At 46.1% G+C, this 21,350-nt stretch overlaps 1 protein-coding gene across 3 annotated transcripts in view; it reads right to left on the minus strand.

Moving 5' to 3' along the window:
• Nucleotides 1-21,350, minus strand: part of KIAA1614 (KIAA1614 ortholog) — a 63,334-nt gene that overhangs the window by 33,649 nt on the left and 8,335 nt on the right. For all 3 annotated transcript variants that reach the window (XM_042461589.1, XM_042461590.1, XM_042461591.1), the window contains 2 exons: nucleotides 15,643-16,641; nucleotides 776-839 (listed from right to left, as the gene is read on the minus strand). In XM_042461589.1, coding sequence (XP_042317523.1) covers nucleotides 776-839; nucleotides 15,643-16,615 — 1,037 coding nt within the window. In that variant the 5' untranslated portion in view covers nucleotides 16,616-16,641. The remainder of the gene's footprint in view (nucleotides 1-775; nucleotides 840-15,642; nucleotides 16,642-21,350) is intronic.

Genomic DNA, 21,350 nt, shown 5'->3' on the forward strand with positions numbered 1-21,350 from the left:
GTTCATTCCAGGGATAATGGCTCTTTAATCGCAATGTGTGTGAAAATGTTAATTGTGACTGTGCGATTTTCACGGGATAATCACTGTTTTAAAAACCCAATTTTCCCTGTGTGATAAAGTCCTATGTAAACACTCTCATCTTTGTATCCATAACAGTTTGTTCATTCCTTTTTGTTGTTTAACATTCACTATAAATATGGTTTGAGTGCTGGACTACAACTTTGAAGACCAAGGTTCAATTCTTCACTTGGCCATGAAATCCACTGAGTAACCTTGGGCAAGTCACATGCTTTCACCCTCAGGCAATGGCAAACCTCCTCTGAATAAATCTTGCCAAGAAAACCCATGAGAGGGCTAGGGTCGCTATAAGTCAGAAATGACTTGAAGGCAAACAACAGCAACAACAATAATTAGCTAAGCAGTATTCATGATAAGTTCTGTGGTCATTACATAGGCTAGGGATAGGGAACCTCTGGCTCTCTGAAGTTCCAGATTTCCACTTCCAGCAGCCCCAGCCACTATTAATAACCAATAAAAAGGAATTATTAAATTATGAAATGTTTGCAACGCTGTCTCTGTGTAGACTATTATCAAAGAGAAAACCACTCTGCGTACATGGTCTGATACAAATCTATTCAGGTCATGTATACATCTGAGATGGCTAGAGTAGAGAAAAGTGTTTATGGGGAAGAGTCTGCATTCAGTTACAATGGACTGTGGTTCCTTTTTCTAGCAATGAAATAGGACTGCCTCCCACTTCGTGCTGTAATCTTACCGGTAGCCTTCAGAATCCTGCAAGGATACACCAGAATCCCAGTCTACATCATTTGCCAGAATCCCTGTAGACACACAACAAGAGAAATACGCAATCAATTTTGTATATCTGAACAACATGAAATATAGCTGGAGATGAAAAACACAGCTCTTCCAAGGAAAGGACACTTCATCTCAGTTCTCTTCCCCAGCTTTTGTGTCCAAATCTGCAGTTCTGTAAAGCAGGAATGTAATTCTTCACCAAGTCTCTTCTTGGAGGCAGCAACAAGTAACTGAAGCAATTTTCTTCTCACTGTGAGAAAGTCTTTAAAAATTCACACAATTTTCAAAGGCTATTCACAATTTGGGACTTTGTCTGCATAACATTCACACATGGTTGTTTTGTGCAGGAAACAGCATTTTCTGCATTGAAAATAATATTTCAGTGCAGAAATATTAATTCCTCTGCAGAGTAAAAGCTGTAATTGGGGCTTTGTTCTGTGTAAAATTCCATGTGGTTGTTTTGTACAGAAAACAGCTCTTTCTTTTTGGAAAATAATATTTCAATGCAAAAATATTAATTCCTATGCAGAAAATATTGTTTTCTATACAAATCAATCATGTTCTAATTTTATGCAGAACAAATCCCCAATTACAGCGTTTTCTGTGCAGGAATTAGCAGTGGCACTAAAGAAGCTTCGTGCCCCACCACCTTGGTATCCAGCCCTTCTCCCTGCTGTGTGCTGTTCTGCTCATGAATAAGAGCATCACACAGCAGTGCGGTGAGCAGCACCCTTTTGGCCTCATCCCCAGAAGCCCCCCCCCCCCAAATCCCCAGGAGTCTTGTCCCCTGCACCAGGTGACACTCTGAGGGGCAATGCAACTGAGTGGGAATGAGCTTCCCTTGCTTCCTCAAACCAGGTGATTCAAAGTGCAGAATACTGGCCACTGGACCTATCACATTTGCCCATTCATATCTTCAAGTGTGATCTGGATTTGCAACTTATTGTTTGGACTTTTGCTTGTTGTTTTTTAATGTTGCTTCTGGCTCCAGCAAATCTCACAAGATATGAACATAGAGAGTAGGAAAAAAGGACTACACAAGTATCCCCAAGCGAGATCTGCAATTTTTTCTTTGTTGTAATGGGTTTGCTCCCCAAACTGGGCCCATGGTCATTCCCACCCTTCCACCCTATGGCACTTGTACTCTGCTAGTGCTCCAGTGCAGAATCTGGATGTCTAAACACATTAATGTATGTATTTTTAATTCTTAAAAAGCAAGCTTGAGGCCTCACTGTAACCACCATGACCTTTAAGACAAGTAGTCTTGCCTGGAAAAATAGGTTGTAAGACACTTGCTGAGACACTTGTAAATTGCCTGATTAGCCAACTAGCTGAAAACATCACAGACTTGGAACAACTACTAAGGAAGTTCAAGGAAGAAAGTGCAAAGGCAGGCTTACTGTTGAACATAAAGAAAACAAAAAGAATGACTACAGAAAACTGATGCAGATTCAACCTAGACAATGAGGAAATAGAAATAGTAAAAGAATTTTCATACCTTGGATCAAATATTGATCAGAGTGGGGACTGCAGTCAAGAAATCATAAGAAGACTAAGAATGGGGAGGGCAGCAATGAGAGAACTAGAAAATATCCTAAAATGTAAAGACATACAGTACAACGGAGCACAAAAGTTAGAATCATACAAGACACTATTCCCTATTGCCAGGTATGGATGCGAGACCTGGACAGTTAAGAAAGCAGATAGGAAGAGAATTAATTCATTTGAGATGTGGTGCTGGAGAACAGTGCCGAGATTACCATGGACAGCCAAAAAGCCAAACAAAGCAGGTCAAACCAGAAATCTCTCTGGAAGCCAAGATGACAAGATTGAAGCATACTTTGTACCACATCATGAGGTACTTTGGCCACATCATGAGGAGGAATGACTCACTGGAAAAAACAGGGAAGGTAGAAGGAAGCAGAAATGGAGGAAGGCCACATGTCAGATGGATGGACTCTATTAAGGAGGCCATGGGTATGAATTTGCAGGGCCTGAGCAGAGCAGTGGAGCATCAGAAGTCTTGGAGACGTCTCATCTACAGGGTCGCCATGGGTCGAGATCAATCTGAGGGTGGATTACAACAAGCTTGCTGTTCTCCTATACGTTTACCTGTGCCAATCAACTCACCATACTCCTACTTAGAATTTTTGTTCTGACCAAACATGTCAGTCCCCTTCCCAGTATTTTGGGGGCACATCAACTCTTTATTTGGCAGACAAGATTGGTGTAGATAAACACCAGTGTGGCACCACTAATTTTCAGCAGTACATGTAAGACACAAATGGACAGGTTGCTTACCTGTAACAGTATTTCTTCGAGTGGTCATCTGCGAATACATACAAATGGGTTTCACTGCGCCTGCGCAGTGCTGCTCGGAACCTACTGGAATCACTGGGCAGAGTTAACTCTGCAACATATTGAAACTTTTTGGCGGTAACTCCGCCCACCCGTTATAAGGCCCCTGCCTTCCCGCTCTTTTCCCCAGTTCTGCAATTTTTCCGCCAAGCAGGCGATGGAAGAGAGCCAATGTGAGCAGGACACTGAGGGGACGGACGGGTGGGATTTGTATGTATTCGCAGATGACCACTCGAAGAAATACTGTTACAGGTAAGCAACCTGTCCTTCTTCTTCGTGGTCTCTGCGAATCATACAAATGGGTTTAGACTGACAAGCTAAGGTATGCGGCGGAGGGAGTGTCCTGAGACCAAAGCTATGGTGAACCAAAGGTATATTTATTACAACAATAAACACCTTGAACCATAAAAAGAGTCAGTCTTTTTGTTCATGCACAAATCAAATAGCAATAACTTTGCTAACCCTGAGAAGGGAACAGAGGTCATGCAAGACCGATCCCATAGAACTTGTGCAAATGAACATTCAACCAATATAAACAGTGTCAACTGTACAAGTGTAGTCACACAAACATCAGTAGTACAATCAATGCAACCCTGAAACCAACACAGCCCTCCCGAAAGCTGCGTCTCGGATGGCCCTGGTGTCCAACCTATAGTGCTTAATAAAAGTCAGAGGTTGGGACCAGACAGCAGCCTTGCAGACTTCCTCCAATGGGATTCCCGACAGGAATGCAGAGGATGCTGCCATCGACCTCGTGGAATGGGACCGAACCCTGCCAGGGAGAGGCTTGCCTAGCAGCTCATAGCAGAGGTGGATGGTACCAACCACCCATTTGGACAACCTCTGCGTAGACACAGGCAACCCTTTCTTCGGTTCCGAGTAGCATTGGAAAAGTCTCTCGGACCGACTAGAGGCAGCAGTTCTGTCCAGGTAAAAAGCCAGCGCTCTCCTGACATCAAGAGAGTGCAGGCGTTGTTCCTCATCCGACGTCGGGTTGGATGCGAGAGTGGGCAACACAATGTCCTGGCACATGTGAAAAGAAGACACAACCTTCGGCAAGAAGGAAATGTCCGTGCGGAGGACCACCTTGTCCCTGTGGAACCTCAGGAATGGCTGGTCCCTCCGCAAAGCACAGAGTTCGCCCGCACGGCGGGCAGAGGTGATGGCCACAAGAAAGGCGGTTTTCCAAGTCACAAGTCTCAAGTCCGCTGTGGCCATCGGTTCAAAGGGCTTGGATTGGAGGGCGGACAGCACCGACTCCAAACTCCAAGCCGGCGTTGGTACTGACACAGGAGGATAAAGATTGGCACAACCCTTCAGGAACCCCTTCACCAAGGGGTCTTTGAAGAAAGAAACCCTCCCCCCAAACTGGTATTTGGCACAGATGGCAGACAGGTAGCATTTGATGGATGCGAGGGACAGCCCTCCATCCAAAAGTGCCATCAAAAACTCCAGCACCACTGGAGTGGACACCTGAGCAGGAGATAAGCCCTTTTGGTCCAGGAAGAGGCAAAATCTCTTCCATTTCAGGGCATAAGAGCGCTGGGTGGAAGGTTTCCTCGCAGCCAGGATCACCGTCCTCACTGCCTCCGGCAAGGCAGTTAGGGTCGAATCCTCCAGGCCACCAACGGCAGGCTCTCGATGTCGGGGTGGAGAATCCGTCCGTCCTGGATTGACAGCAGGTCCGGGCGGGGGTCGAGGCGGAGGAAGCATCTCCTGGAGAGGTGGAGAAGAGATGCAAACCACGGCTGTCTCGGCCACCACGGGGTGATTAGGATCGCATGCGAGCGGTCCGTCGTCATCTTGGACACCACCCTGATGATGAGAGGGAACGGTGGGAAGGCGTAGAGGAGCTCCCCCGTCCAGAGGAAGGCGAACGCGTCTCCGAGGGATCCGTCGAAATGCCTCCTGGAGCAGAACTGGGGACAGTGGTTGTTCCGGCTGGTCGCGAAGAGGTCGATCCGGGGGGTTCCCCACCGATCGAAGAGGTCGCTGACCGTCTCGGGATGGAGCCTCCACTCGTGACACACCGATGGGGATCTGCTGAGGCGGTCTGCCAGCTCGTTGTCCTCCCCGGGAAGGTGAATCGCCTGGAGGAGGACACGTCTGTGGATGCACCAGTCCCAGATGCGGAGCGTGAGGTCGAGCAGGGTCTTGGATCTGGTGCCACCTTGTTTGTTGATGTAGTACATCACGGTGGTGTTGTCCGTCCTCAGGAGAACCACTCTTCCTGAGACTGCAAACTCGAATGCCCTCAAAGCCTTTTCTACTGCCAGCATCTCCAGAGCGTTGATGTGGAGCAGCTTGTCCTGTGCGGACCACCTGTCCTTGATGACAAGGTCGAGCAGGTGGGCGCCCCATCCCTCCAGGGATGCGTCGGTTGTCAGAGTCAGCTGTGCTTGGGGCTGATGGAAGGGCATCCCGGTACAGACGTTGGAGTTGTCCAGCCACCATCTGAGGGACGCGGCCACCGGTCTCGGTACCGTGAGCCACCTTGAAGGAGGGTCCTCCAACGGGGAGAAGACGGAGAGGAACCAGGACTGGAGAGGTCGGAGCCGAAGTCTTGCCCAGGGGGTGACGAAGGTCATTGACGCCATGTGGCCCAGGGCGGCTTGGACGTCTCTGGCCCTCACCCTTCTGCGAGAGATGCAAGGCCTGATGGCGGTCGTCAGCGGCTGGAAACGGTCTGGAGGGAGAAATGCGGAGCATGTCTTGGAGTCGAGGATGGCGCCGATGAACTTGACCTGTCTGGAAGGTTGGAAGTGGGACTTCTCCCGGTTGACCACCAGACCGAGGGAGTCCAAAAGGTGTAAGGCGAATGAGAGTGCCTCCTGCAGTTCTGTCTGGGACTCGGCGGCGAACAGCCAGTCGTCGAGATATGGGAAGACCATGTACCCCTTTTGATGGAGGTAGGCCACCACCGGTGCCATGCACTTCGTGAAGACCCTCGGTGCCGTGGCCAGGCCGAAGGGGAGGACGTTGTAGTGGTAAGCGACCGAGCCCACAGCGAAGGCGAGGAATCTTCGATGGGACTCCCGGATCCCGATGTGGAAATAAGCGTCCTTCAGGTCGACGGTCGCAAACCATAGACCCTGGTGGAGCAGAGGCAGAATGGAGGCTAGAGTTACCATTCGGAAGCGACGGTAGTCAAGGAACAAGTTCAATTGCCTTAAGTCAAGGATGGGCCTGATCCCCCCATCAGCCTTGGGTACCGTGAAGTATCTGGAGAAGAAAGCTCTAGACACTTGATCAGGAGGTAAAGGGGAAATTGCCCCTTTTTCAAGAAGAGTGCGCACTTCGTCGAGAAGGGTGTCCGAGGGGGAAGTGGACATAAACGCTCCAGTTGGAGGGAGCTCTTGGAACTCGAGGGCATACCCCCTATGGACGATGTTAATCACCCACGAGTCCGATGTTATGGAGACCCAGGTGTTAGCAAAGGGCCTCAGGATGTCCAAGAAGAATAAGGGCGACGGGGAAACGAAGTGCGCTGCATCCCTTCAGGCTCTCTTCTTCCCCTGGTCGGTGTCCTGCCGGCGGGACTTGCGGTACCGGGGCGGGAAGTTACGACGGCCAGAGGAGGAGGAAGACTGGGAGGGGTAACGGCGCCTCTGCGAGCCCTGCTGCTGAGGCTGTCGATCCTGAGAGAAAGAGCCCTGGGACTGACCTTGTGGTGGCCAAGGACGGTGCCTCCTTCTGAAGGGCGAGATGGGGTTAGAAGACATCCCATGTTTCTTAGCAGCGGCCTTCATTCTGAACTTGCGGTTCAGACGCTCATCGGTGTCGGCGTGGAAAAGGCCGGTGCCATCCAGAGGCATGTCCTCGATGGCCGATTTTACATTGGCGTTGAGGTCAGATCCCCTGAGCCAAGCGTGCCGGCGCAAGGCTAGTGAAGCCACCATGCCTCGTCCCGCGCAGTCGGCGACGTTCCTGGAGGCGGTGATAATCCAGTTGCCTATGGAGTGGGCCTCGTCGCGGATCTCTACCAAGCGGCGTTGGACCTCATCGGGAACGTCAGGAACGATGGGTGAGATGCTTTCCATCAGAGCCTGGATGTATGCCCCCATGCAGGCATTGTAATTAATAGCCTTTACGATGAGGGCGGCAGAGGAGTAGGCTTTCTTTGCTAGGCCGTCGATCTTCTTGGCCTCTCGGTCAGCCGGGGATGTCGCCTGTTTAGGCACAAAGGTCTGCTGTGCCCCTTCTACAATGGCCGAATTCGGCTTAGGATGGTCGGTCAGCCATGAGCAGGTCGGTGGTGCGATCTTGTAAAGAGTTTCGACCTTCTTGGAAGAAGCAGCAAGCGAGGCCGGGGTATCCCAAGATCTCTGCACGATGGATTGCAGAGACGGCAGCATCGGGATGCAAGGTGGGGTGGGAACGCGTCCGAGAACTCGGCGCTCCACAGGGTCGCGGGCCTCTTCTTCGGGTCGAGACAGGTCGATGTCGAGGGTGCGACACATCTTGATGATATGCTCACTGAAGGCGCGAACATCATCGGTGGGTGAGGACGAGCCCGGGTGGTGCATCTCCTGCGGCGAGGGTGGATTAGATGGATCGTCTTCGTCGTCCGAAGGATCCCGTGATGGAGACAAGGGCTCCCGGTCGGACTCGGAATCAGAAGTCAGGGGGATGTCAGGTACCCTGGCCCGGGATGGAATGCGGGCCGGAATGTGAGGTGCCGGCGGTTCCAAGGACTGGCGGCGAGGCACTGAGGACGAGGCCACGGCCTGGGAGGATGATGGCTTGTCAGCCTGAGGCATCACAGGACGCAGGTTGAGCCTGGTGAATTCTCTGAAGGCCTTCTCCTTGGGGACCGACATGTAGTACCTCTGAGTCTCCGTGTCGAAGAACATGTCAGTGTCTATCTCCCATGGGTCCTCAACATCTGAGAGGGGGGCAGCCTCGTCTGCAAACGAGTGAACCGACAGTGGAGAAGGTTCCCTCACAGGAGAGGCCGGTTGATTAGCGGCGGCCAAGTCCTCGGTCCGCGGAAGCGGTGTGGTCGGCACCGCTGTCGCATGTCTCGGGGCCGCTGGCTCAGGGCGCGAGGAGGTTCTCTCAGCGGTCTCCCGGGAAGGGGAACGATGCTTACGAGAAGCATGTTTAGATGACTTAGCCGGGCGCTCCGACGCAGTGTGGTCCTTCGTCCCAGATTTGGACTTGGACTTCTTGGGTGGAGGAGCTTCAGTAGCCTCGGTGTGATGCCTCTTCTTAGAGGACGTTGGAGTCACCGCCGGGTCTTCGGGTGGGAAGAACGGGTTTTCCGGCAAATCAAGAAGGACAGCGGTCGTCTTGGAGTGGGCCTTGGATGGCTTAGCCCCTTCCGATGGCGCCGCCTTTGACGAAGATGCTTCGGTCACGGGCAGCTTGGAGGCGTGTCAAGATGCTTTCGACGACGCCTTGGAGGACGGTAGCGGTGCGGTGCGAACCTCCGACTCCCTATGCTCTCCCGAGCGCGAGCCCTCCGGGGATGGCTTCCTCCCGGATCTCTCCCTGGGCTCGAAACCCTCAGTCCCCGAGGATTTGTGGGGGCGCTTGGAGGGTTCGTCGGTGACACTGGGTCTCGAGGGACCACGGGTCACATCGGAGGTGGTCGGAGACCGTGTCCCAGCCGGGACAGAGACCACACTTGAGGCGCTGGCCCGTGAAGATGATGCGGCCGGAGCAACCGGAGGGAGCGATGATGAGCGGGGGCGCCCTTCCCGGACCTTCCCCAGGGCAATGGCTGAAGTTAACCGGGATTCGCGGTTTTTCCTGGCTTGGGAAGACAGAGACTTACAGAGATGGCAGGCTCTGGCATCATGATCTCTTCCCAGGCAGAACAGGCAGGAGGAATGAGGGTCCTGGACGGGCACCTTGCCCCCGCAGCTGTCGCACTTCTTGAAGGGCGCAGGCATATTTCCGAGTCGTCAAATTCCAAGGGCAAGAGCACGAGCGTAGTCAAAAACAAGCCGAGAGGTCCGAAGTTACCGGGGCGGGAGAGAGAGAATGGTCAAAAACAGTCCGAAGGTCAAACAACGAAAGTGATTCCAATCAAGCAAGAGCAGCGAAAGTTCCTAGAAGCAGCTAGCGCGGCGGAAAAAAGGAACTGGGGAAAAGAGCGGGAAGGCAGGGGCCTTATAACGGGTGGGCGGAGTTACCGCCAAAAAGTTTCAATATGTTGCAGAGTTAACTCTGCCCAGTGATTCCAGTAGGTTCCGAGCAGCACTGCGCAGGCGCAGTGAAACCCATTTGTATGATTCGCAGAGACCACGAAGAAGAAGAAAAACGTATGACTTCGAACATACATGAACGCACATCAGGAAGCCACAATCCAAACTCAGTTCCCAGGAATAGGCAAAAAATTGTAGCAATTCACATTATTTCTTGGAAAAGTTCTCCTTGTTCACATAATTTGTTTTTCAATTGTTTTGCTCCTCTCCAAGTGGGAGTAGCTAGAGATGTGAAGAATTCTCTGTGCTGACTCTGTGGGGATGCCACTGTCAACATTTCCCATTCCTTCCCCTCAAATAATCCTAACACCCAAACTGTACAATGCCTTACTAGGCTGTTATAATCCTTCTTAGAATAAAAACTTTATTCTCTGTTTCACTTTTTGGGGGGTTATTTTTCAATAATGTTGAGTTAAATACAGTGCAATAAAATATGTGTGTAATCAGCATTGCTGCTTTGGAGAAAATAGAAAATATCTTATTTATTTCATCTCATTTCTGAATGCTTCTCAAAACACAATCTAATATACATTTACTATTGATTTCAGAGAGATATACTCCCAGCTAAATGCTCTTAAGATTTCAGTTTACTCTTGGTGAAAGCAAGGGTGAGAGGCAGAATAAGAAAGTTCAGCCACAGCAACAGGGACTGGGATTGTAATAAGAATTCCTGCTTTGGGACAGGAAAAAAAAAACCCTCATCTGTCCTTCATTTTATATTTGAGGGACAATCTAATACCCTTTGATTTCCATTTATATCAGTGGAACTTACTCCCTCCTGCACTCAGGAACTATCCCTTCTGCCCCTTCCCCTAACTGGATGGAAAGAGAAAAACTGAAAGGGATCCTGTATATGCACACACTAATTTCAGCAGAGAAAGCATAATCACAACAACTGATTTCCCTCCAAGAAATGAGGGAGGGAAGGATGGGGTAGGGTAAGCAGAAAGAGGAATATGGTGGGGAAAAACAGGAATTGCTGCTTCATGAAAGCTCTCATGGTGTGGAAGGGTGTGCGAGGGTGTGCAGACATGGGCCAGAAACTGTGGCCAGGGCAATGAGGGGAGACAAGACTTGCTAAGGAGGCAGAATGTCATCAATATGGGAGGAGGAGAAAATGGAATGAAGGATTTGGGGAACAGTAAACCACATACCCCAAAGAAACAATAGACTTTATCATATGAGGGAAATAGGGCAAATTGAGGTTTAAACAGCCAATTATCCCATGCAAAACACGATATCGCATTTAAGATTTTTACATGACGTCGGTATTAAAGAGACAATAAAGTGGCCATAAAGAGGCAATAAACAGCAACAAATCATTCATGGGGAAATCCCGAAAATGATTTCTTGCTGTTTATGGCCTCTTTAATAGCGATGTGTCTGAAAATCTTAAATGTGATATTGTGTATTGCATGGGATAATCAGCTATTTAAACCCCCAATTTTCCCTGTGTGATAAATTCCAATGGCAGTTGGAATTACTTTAATTTTTTTTTTTTTACTTTTATCTTCTGAAGGAAAAGATGCTGATGAGAACCAATGACTCTGGATGTTTGCATGTAATGTGAATAGAGAATTTAAAGATGCAAACACCAGTATATCATCAGGTACAGTTACCATAACTTTGAAAATTTGTCCAGTATCTACTACATGAAGCGAGAAACTAGCCTAAGTTAGGAGCAGATAGCTGTGGGAATAAAGTACAGTCCGCCCTCTATATCTATGGATGTGCCATCTGCAGATTCAAGCATGGCAAGCCTGCAGTGAGATGGTGGAGGAGGAAGAAGCAGGAGAAGATAGAGGCAGGAGGAGGAGGAGAGGAAGAAGCGGGAGGAGGAAGAGGCATGAGGAAAAGGAGGAGGAGGAAGCGGCAGCACAGGAAGAGGCAGGAGGAGGAGGAAGTGGCGGCAGTGGCAGAGGCGGCCACTTGCCACCAGCCCCACCACTGATGAGAGCCGAAGGGAGGGAGAGAGGGAGGGAGGATAAGTCTCATTGTTCCCAATGGCGGTGTAGCTGTGTGGCCGCACCACCATTGGCGACAATGGAGACATGAGCATCTGTGGATTTTGATATCCGTAGGGGGGTGGAACAGATCTGCCGCAGATACTGAGGGCTGACTGTAGGAAACAAAGCATGATCAAAAACTATCTAGCAAACTGATGGGTGCTACAGAGTTCCAAGCATTTTAATACATAGTCTGCACATGTTTACAGTTAGGTCCAGAAATGTCCTTTGTAAGAACAAAAGAAAACAGGAATTTGTCATGAATTCAAGTTGTGTGCCAGATACTAGATACACACAATACTGTGTGTGAATGGTGACGCAAGCTGACAGGCAATGTTCAATCCATATTTATCCAGTGGTCATCTCTGTTATTAAGCCAAGGAAGCCAGCGTTGTCAAAGACAGCTCTGTGGTCATGTGGCCAGCATGACTGCACAGAACGCTGTTGCCTTCCCACTGAAGTGGTACCTATTTATCTACTTGCACTTCTACATGCTTTCAAACTGCTAGGTTGACAGAAGCTGGGACTAGTGACGGGAGCTCACTCTGTCTTACTTGACTGAATTTTCAGGATTAAGACCAAAATATTAACTAAGATAAAGATATACACATTAGACTGTGATGTGGGAAGGACTGCAATCAGCATTATTTCTGGATACATCCAAATTATTTTTGCTTTAGCAAGATGTCAAAATAATAGAGAAGCGGGGTATATGGATGAAAGGTCTAAGTCTAATTATGATTATTATGGTACATAGACACAAACTGCATACAGTAAGCAGAGTCTGAGGATCAAAACAAATTAGATGCTGTGCTCATAATTAGAAGCTATTAGCATGTTTTCTCATCAGTAACTGCACTGCTTCAGAAATACAAGTCTGGGCAATCAGATTTGCAAATTAAGCTTGTGTTTACTTTCAACAAGCCATCATATATAATGCTGATGAATTATCTCATATTTCTATACCTATATTTTTCCCCTACCTGGCATTCTCTGGAAACTTTTTGCTACCTATAAACTAATTTTTTTACACATTTTTACCTCTTTATAAGGGAAAGGAAGAAATAAAAATGTTTCACCATGAATATTCTACTATTCTTTCAATAGTAAGGAGTGTCTTTTTGTAATTCTTCTGTCTAAGGTAAAAAGAATATAAGGGAGGAATGTAGATAGGCAGATTTTCCCTCTGCTTTGCATTATAATAGAATCAAGGAAATGAGTATTTACTTATGGTTTCCTCCAGCTTTCACAGAAAACTAGATAAACAGGGGAGATGTTTCCCCCCCCCCAACACATTTAGAACAAACACATAGTTTAAAGAATATATATGTATATATAAATAAAGAAACTTCACAATAATCATTGTCTGCCTGGAAGAATGATTATTTCAGACCAGTAGCAATTGTTTGATTTCTAAGTCTGCATTTTGTACATGCTTATCCACCCTTCTCTTCTCATTCCTCAACAGGTGAAACAGAGCAGTACCCAGACAGTTTTCGTTTCAACACATTTTGGGTATGTTGATCATGGCTTTACATATTAGAAAAAGTCTTCAAATAATCAAATAGAAATGACCCTTCCCTTTGCTAACTGGTAAATGCTGTGATGTGTATCATAAACTGGAGTGTATTGTAAGGGGGTCTGATACACCACTCCTCCCAAATAATATGTTCCTCAGAATGTAGCTTTTCCTAAACAATAGGCAGGCAAAAATGGCTCTGTAGGAGTCAAATCTCCACTCTGGAAAGGGTTTGTTTTGCAAAGAAAAGGGGAAAAAAAGAGTATTAGATGAGGCATTTCCAAGAAACTGTATGAAGAACTTTCTCTCAATTCATCTGGCAAGAACAAGCTGTAACACAATCTAAGAAAGGACAAGGTGTGGACATGGGTAAGCGAGATGCTCTGTTTGACTGTGGCAAGAAGCTGAAATGTGGCATTGTAGGATCCTATGGCTAAAACAAAGCATAAGACATGCAGAATACATGTCTTGAGAGAGACATATCATGTTTGAAAGAAATAACATGTTTTCATGATCAAATAGTATTTATTGCATAAAGGAACAGTCCTTCACATTACAGGTTCTGTATCCTGAAATATTCATTTTGAAGAATAGCAAGCAATTTTTGCTTTCACTGTAACCAATTGCCACTGCCTCTGCCAATTATATGCTCCTTCCTGTTACAGGGAATATCCACTATTCATTTATATGGAAGTAAATCAAGCAGTGCAACTAAGATATAGGTTTCCCCCTGATGATCCCAGGGCATGTTTAGTCCTCTCCTTGCTATGCCCAAGTCAACTCCAGTTTACTTTGTCCCGCATAACTTACTGTGAATTCAACATGTTCCTACTTTCACATTTTCTTTTGACCACACTGGCATGAAATGGAACTTTGAAAACTTTTTTGAGGATTTTTTTTTGGGGGGGAAGGGACAATTAGATAATTACACATCAGGAACACACAGAAAGAACATAAGTTACCTGAAAAGGTACATTCTTTGACCGAGGGACTGTCTACATAGGTGAAAAAATGTGTATTTATTTCACTTTCAGCTCTCTTGGAACAGACGAATGTACCTTTTTCACAATGTACCTGTTTCACAATGAAATTGCTTCTTTCAAATTTTAAAATTCTCTTTTTACTCTGCAGTTTTAGGGAGGAGAAAGATTGTTTACATGTTTATCAGGATCAGGGTGCAATTAAGGTGGGGGGCTAGCTGTATGGCTAGACTAGTCTGGCATGCTTGGTGTCTGTGTCTCGTGTGTGTGTGTGTGTGTCTGTGTGTGTGTGTCTGTGTGTGTTCAGGACATAGTAACTAAAGGCTAGCAGGGCTTCTGAGAGATCCCCTCCATCTTCGCAGAGGTTGGGGCGCTCAGTTGCATGTGCTCTCCTTCGCTCATTCATGCATTCACTCATTCGGGTGAAGCGGGAGGAGGAGGAAGTGGGCAGCCTTATCTATCATTAGTTCCATTTGCTCTGATACACTTTGATGAATAAAACTGCCCATCTCCTTCACTGTGTCTGCCAGGAATGGAGCACTTTTCCCTGGTTGCTGCTGCCTCATTCCCACCAAACCCTTGAGGTAGCCCCTTAATGTCTGTGTCTCCTTTGTGTCTGTGAGGACCCGAGAGAGAGCCTTCTCAGTGGCTGCTCCTTCCCTGTGGAACTCCCTTCCACAGGAGACCAGGCTGGCCCCCTCACTGCTGGCCTTTCGTAGGCAGGCAAAGACATTTTTGCTTAAACAGGCCTTTTGAGATCTGGCAGGCTTGGTTTTTATTGGGAGATGAGATGGTTGGACTTGGACTTTTTAATTTTAACTCTGTATGTTTTTTAAAAAATTATATTTGATTTTTTTATATTTTTATGATTTTAATTGTACAATTTTATCTTATGTTTATATATATTTGCCGCCTTGGGTCCCATTTTGGGAGAAAGGCGGGATAAAAATAAAATAAATAAAATAATAATAATAAAATAATGTTTTACTTTGGAGCAACTTCACCAGCAAGGCTCTGCTGGAGATGGGGTGGCAGCAACCTGGTGAAGGGTTAAATTGCCTGCACTCGGAGAGGAGGAGATAGACAGTTTCCGTGTAGTGCATCAGGAGACATTTAAAAACACATTTTAAAAAGGGGGGGGGAAGGATCAGATGTGGGAGGCAACCAATCAGAGTGCAAACTGGCAAGACTGACATGTAAATAATGCTATTGGTTGCTACGTTTGGGCATGCCAAGAAGAAATAGAAAAAGTGCACTCCCTTTGTACCAATTTGAATTTGGACACAAACAGAAGTGGCAGGCAGTACAAGTTAAGTCTGGTTTATTTCAAATAGGCGTGGCACTAATGCGGGGTCACTGTGGACCAGGAAAATGTGAGGTGAAACACCTTTTTTTTTGTCAGTATAGACAATCCCTGAGTGAGTCTTCAATTTTTCTTTTAGTGAAGCCAGTGATTGTGGTGTGATCTTTATAGATTGTAAGATCTTACAATCTATCTTACAGTCTTACATGAGAAGATGCCTAATATGTCACTTGCTCAATTTCTCTCCCTCTCCAGGATATATACAGGAAACAGAGGAAAGGGGAAGCAAGGATTGAATGGGGAGAAGGAAAAGATAGATGTTATGGTTCTCAGGTACAGTACTTTCTAAGTTCTTCCTGTATATCCTCCTCGCTTTATATGCTCACCCCATCCCCAAATTACAATAATAAATCACTTTCTACAATTTCACCCCCTCAAATACACATACCATTACTGGGCTCATCATTCCCAAGGACTGGGGTTTCCTTCTTGTGATGATGTAGAGTATGCAGTTCATGTGAAGAGTAGCTATTAAACTGTGACATGCTCAGCATCTCCTGGAGGATAGAGCGGTTCTTCTCCACTCTTTCTGCCAGGGACAGGGAGGTGGCATTGCTTCCACCACTGCCAAGACTGTCCCAGCTCTCTGTCCTCCACAGCCGTCCTGTTGTCACCATCCCACAAGTATCATTTTTGCGGACAGACGAACAGCTTTCCAAATCCCTGGCTTGAACTAGATGGTCTTCTCCACCGTTCACTTTTTCCAAAGATTTTTGGAGGCAGGAAAGGTCCTTTAAGGAGCTAGCACCATAGAGACCACTTCGGGATGTTCTTTTTGTTGTTTTTCCCACATAGCTTTTTTTATCGAGGATATTTCTTCCTGGAAGCCTACGGAACTCCTCAGGTGAACTCCAGGCAATGTTTATAGATTCTTCTTCTGTCTTAGATCCTTTCAGATTGTCAAAATCATTGACATAAGAATTTCCTGGGATTGATTCCAGTGATTCTTCCTGCCTGGAATGTGGATAATAGTCAGTGCTGTCCAGCAGCACATCTGTCAGGTAGGTGCGAATCTGAGCCTGTGGTTCCACAACTGCATCCTGAGAAGTAGGATCTGTTGGCGACTTCCCCTTCCAGGCCTTGCCTTTCTTCAGAGAAGCCCGTTCCTGGGATGGTGCTTCAGCTTGTCTGTTAATGGTACTCTTCTTCTCTTTTAGTGCTTTGACTTTGGATTCCAGAACGGAGGTGCCCCTGCTTGGATCCCCTGAAAGCCCAACTGGAACCCATGCTGGCCCATTGGGGCAATAATTGTCTATATCTTCAGGACTCTCAGGGTGTTGTTTGGATCTAGAAATATTTTTTACACATTGTTTCATGCTTTTCAAGACTTTCCTCCTTTCAGTAGAGAAATTTCCATCCATGTTTCCACTTCCAGCAGGCAATGGACCTTTCATGAGGAAACAAGAAAAGCAATGTGAATGAATCCCTGCTTTTTGGCCAGTGGAAATTCTCCAAAGTTAATGCATACTAGAATGGGTCTACTGCTTCTCTCTCAAGAAGGAAACATGCAGTATACACCTCTCTTATACTTTTGCACTCAAAATACTAATAACTCTGTACTATAGCCAAAATTCTGCACAAAGTAAGTCCATTCTCTAAAATATATATAATTTGTGTACAACTGTATGTTTATTGGCTGTGGGGGCACAATTGCAAAAAAGCAATCACCTCAAGGAGGCTACAGATTACCCTCTTTCTGTCTCATCTGTTACTGGTTCTCAGGTAAGTCTCAACAACTGAATACTCTTCCCCCCGACACACACACACACACACACCAACAATAGGCACATATGTAAAGGCTGTTGGATTTGTTGTTGTTGCTTTCATCCAAATAATATTGCAAGCACTGCCTGATTTTTTTTTAAAAAAGGTTCTTAAGAAAAACAAATGCATCAAAACACTGAGCACATGCCCAATGATTTTGAAACTTATAAAGTCAATATGCACCTACAGTAAGTCTCACAGGATCTGTGGGTCTGCTCCAGTTCAAAGTAACAACAGGATGTAAGCTCAAGTGCTGTCTGTGGCTCAGATTAGCCTTTCTTGATTTATAAATGTACAACTTATCATTTCACCTATACAGTCCACCCTTCATATCTGTGGAAGATCCATTTGTACTTCCCCGCAGATAAAGAAAAACATGGGACCTGGAGTCCCATTGATTTCAATGGCTGGTGCAAAATGCATATGGACGCGAACATGGACATGTGCATGCGCTGCCATTGAAAGCAATTAGGCTTGCTGTCTATGGATGGTTACATCCGTGGATGGCAAGCCTGCAGATATCGAGGGCCTGATATATTTTATTAACTAGGTGGAAGGAACTGGAAAAACCTCTGAGTATTCCTTGACTAAGAAAATCCTATGAAATGTATGGGGTCATGATAAGTAGACATGTGTCTTGAAGATACACACACATGCACACATCTAGCTTCAAAGATTGAAAATGAGTGGGGAGGTGTTGGGGGGATGAACTTTGACTGCCATAGCATTAGAATAAGACCCATTGGTTGCCACAAACTGAAGATTTTTCAGTTCTTCTACCCCACCAAGAGAATCAATATGGTGTAGTGGTTTGAGCGTTAGACTAGAACCCTGGAAAACAGGGTTTGAACCTTGTTCAGCCATGGAAACCCACTGTGTGACCTTGGATAGCTCACATATCAGAGGAAGGTAAAGACAACCCCCTCTGATCAAACCTTGCCAAGAAAACCCCACCTTAGAGTCACCATAAGTCAAAAATATCTTGAAAATATACCAGAATCCTACCATTACAGTTATCAGTTACTCTAGCCATCATGGGCTAAATTTATTTAACTGTGTCCACAGCAGGCTTCAAACATTTGGAATTCACTCTGGAAAGGATTGTGGAATAGCTCATGGATGGGGAAGTGGGGACAGAACAGAGGAGGCATTAAGAGCTTCTTTCCCATACTGGGTTATTCCAGCTGTGCAAAGCCAACAAGCATGGCAAAAGAAGTATCGTGGCAACAGGTACTCTCAGCCTCCCTTTGGTATTACCCATGATATTGGAAATTGATTACTAGTCTCTTATTTGCAGGAATCTTTGAGTCAGCACTCAGTTAGTAACTGAAGAGACCCAAATGTACATTTAAGTCTATCTCAATCTTTCAGAAAGCTGCCTCTTAAAGATTAACAATAAAATGCACAGATATAGGATGGGTGACATCTGGCTGAATGAAACTACGTGTGAAAGGGATCTAGGAGTCCAAGTAGACCACAAGTTGAACATGAGTGAACAGTGTGATGCGGCAGCTAAAAAGGCCAATGCAATTTTAGGTTGCATCAACAAAAGTATAGTGTCTAGATCAAGAAAAGTAATAGTGCCACTGTATTCTGCTTTGGTCAGGCCCCACCTAGAATATTGTGTCCAGTTCTGGGCGCCACAATTCAGAAAAGACATTGAGAAACTGGAGCATGTCCAAAGGAGGGCGACAAAAATGGTGAAGGGTCTGGAAACCATGCCCTATGAGCAACGACTTAGGGAGCTGGGGATGTTTAGCCTGGAGAAAAGAAGGTTAAGAGGTGATATGATAGCCCTGTTTAAATATTTGAAAGGATGTCATGTTGAAGAGGGAGCAAGCTTGTTTTCTGCTGCTCCAGAGAACAGGACCCGGAACAATGGATGCAAGCTACAGGAAAAGAGATTCCACCTGAACATTAGGAAGAACTTCCTGACAGTAAGGGCTGTTCAACAGTGGAATGCACTCCCTCGGAGGGTGACAGTGTCTCCTTCCTTGGAGGTCTTTAAACAGAGGCTGGATGGCTATCTGTCAGGGATGCTTTGATTTGGATTTCCTGCATGGCAGGGGGTTGGATTGTATGGCCCTAGTGGTCTCTTCCAACTCTACGATTCTATGATTCTATGATTCTCTCCTTTCAAAACAGTTATTTTTGTGCAATGCACACAGCTAGGTAACTTCCGGTGAGTAAGAACATAGAGATATGAATTCCATAATTACCCACCAAAACTGTACATTTTCTATAAACACGGGTACTACTAAGAATTGCACACTGCTTATTTTTGTTATGAGTATGGAATCTCATCCTTCACAATGTCCTAAAGGCATTGGGTTGGAAAGGATTCAATAGCATCACCCAGAAAACAATTTACTGGATGTTTTGGGATGTGACTGGGAAAGGCAGCATATAAATGAAATAAATAGATAACTACAGTTGGCCCTTCATATACACTGATTTTTTTATACACGGATTCAAGCATCCATGGTTTGAAAATGTTCAAAAATAGTATACATTTCAAATATCAAACCTTGATTTTCCAATTTTTATAAGGGACACCATTTTGCTATGTTTATATATTTAATGGGACTTCAGAGTGGGGAGTGGGAGAAAGCAACTGCAGTCTGGATGTTGCTGGAAGGATGGGGCTTCCTTTGCCTTTTTAGAAGGAAGAGTGTGAGGGGGAGGAAGAAACTCAGATCTTTCTGTCATTTTGAGGAAGAGATGTCTTTTACCTGCTAAGAAAGGGGCATGAAGGGGAGGAAGAAAGTGGAATCTTGGAGCTTGTGTTTGGCTGGAATGGTTTCTTCTCCTTGTTTAGGTGTGGGACTTCCTTCACTTGGCAAGCCTGCTGGTGACTGCAGGAGATGTGCTGTCTTTCCTCCTGTTGTGTTCTCTGCACCTGCTGCAGAAGGCCTAGCAGGAGATGTGCTGCCACTCACTCACTCATCAGAGGTGCTTTCTCCATCTTGGAAACCTGCTAGTGAAGGTGCAGCAGAAGAGGCAGTCTAACGCCAAACCATCTAATACAGCCAAGCCCTCTAGGGATCAGCAGTTGCTGTCTCTTTTGGTCCCTCTGTAGAGTATCTGCAAACATCTGCAGCCTAGAAAAGGTAAGCTCTGACATTTTATGCAATAAGCCACTTTAATTGCTTGTGGTTTGCATAAAGTTATTAATTTTATGGCTCTATCAGAACACCTTCTCCTGGTCTCAAATGATACCCAGTGAAACCAGCTTCCCCATTTACATCAGTCTCAATTTAAAATGCAGGTCCAGGAATACAACTCCAGTGTACTGTATACTGAAACCCACCTATATTTTAGGATGACAATATATGACCTGCCCTGGGGGTGCCAGCTAAAGCTACCAGTCGAATGATGGGTGTGACTGGAAGTAAAGCAGAGATCCTCAGAAAGATTCTAGAAGCAATGACAAGAGAAAGATGAAGATGGTGTAGCAATGCAAGAAGTAGGCTGGCTTTGGGACATTATAGGGATAGTGTTGTTTGAAATCATGGTGAGGATCAGCTCCTATTCACAACTATGTTTGAATCATCAATCCTTTCAGCAATTTCATCCCTCTGACTATGGACTACTGCTGTGATTGGAATAATAAACTGAGCATTATTCCAGTGAATAAAACTATGTAAAAGAGTGACTCTCACAGGAATGTTATAAGAAGAAAAAGAAAATAGGAACCATTTCCATCTGATCATAGAATCATAGAGTTGGAAGAGACCGCCATCCAGTCCAACCCCCTACCATGCATAATATTGTTGGAGTGTATGATTGAAACCTCAGTTTGGCTTGTGGGGAGGTTGCTTTCCAAGGCCAGCTCCAGAAATGGGCGAAGACACATGTTTGCCAGGACCCAAGCAATGGGACAGCTGACCAAACAGTTCCACCATCCTCAGTTTGCATAAACACTACAGAAAAAGCAGAACGAGAAAGCAGAGTTCTTGGTTCTTACTCACAATGTACTTCAGGTTAAGAGGTGTATGGTGTGTGTGTGTGCCTTGACTGAGGTGCCACTCCTACCCCCAAATCCTTCATCTGACACTTCTTGTCTCTCATTCTCCATCCAACCCTCCATTCGAATTGGCAGAAAACATTTACATCCGTATGCCCTGGTGGCGCAGTGGTTAAATGCCTGTACTGCAGCCATTCACTCACAAACCACAAGGTTGTGAGTTCAGTCCAAGCCAGGGGCTCAGAGTCAACTCAGCCTGGCATCCTTCTGACTTTGCTAAAATAAGTACCCAGCATGTTGGGGGAAATTAGCTTACACTTTGTAAACCGCTTAGGGAGTGCTTAAGAGCACTGATAAGCAGTATA

The sequence above is a fragment of the Sceloporus undulatus genome, chromosome 4 (genome assembly GCF_019175285.1).
Source record: "Sceloporus undulatus isolate JIND9_A2432 ecotype Alabama chromosome 4, SceUnd_v1.1, whole genome shotgun sequence".
Lineage (NCBI taxonomy): Eukaryota > Metazoa > Chordata > Lepidosauria > Squamata > Phrynosomatidae > Sceloporus > Sceloporus undulatus.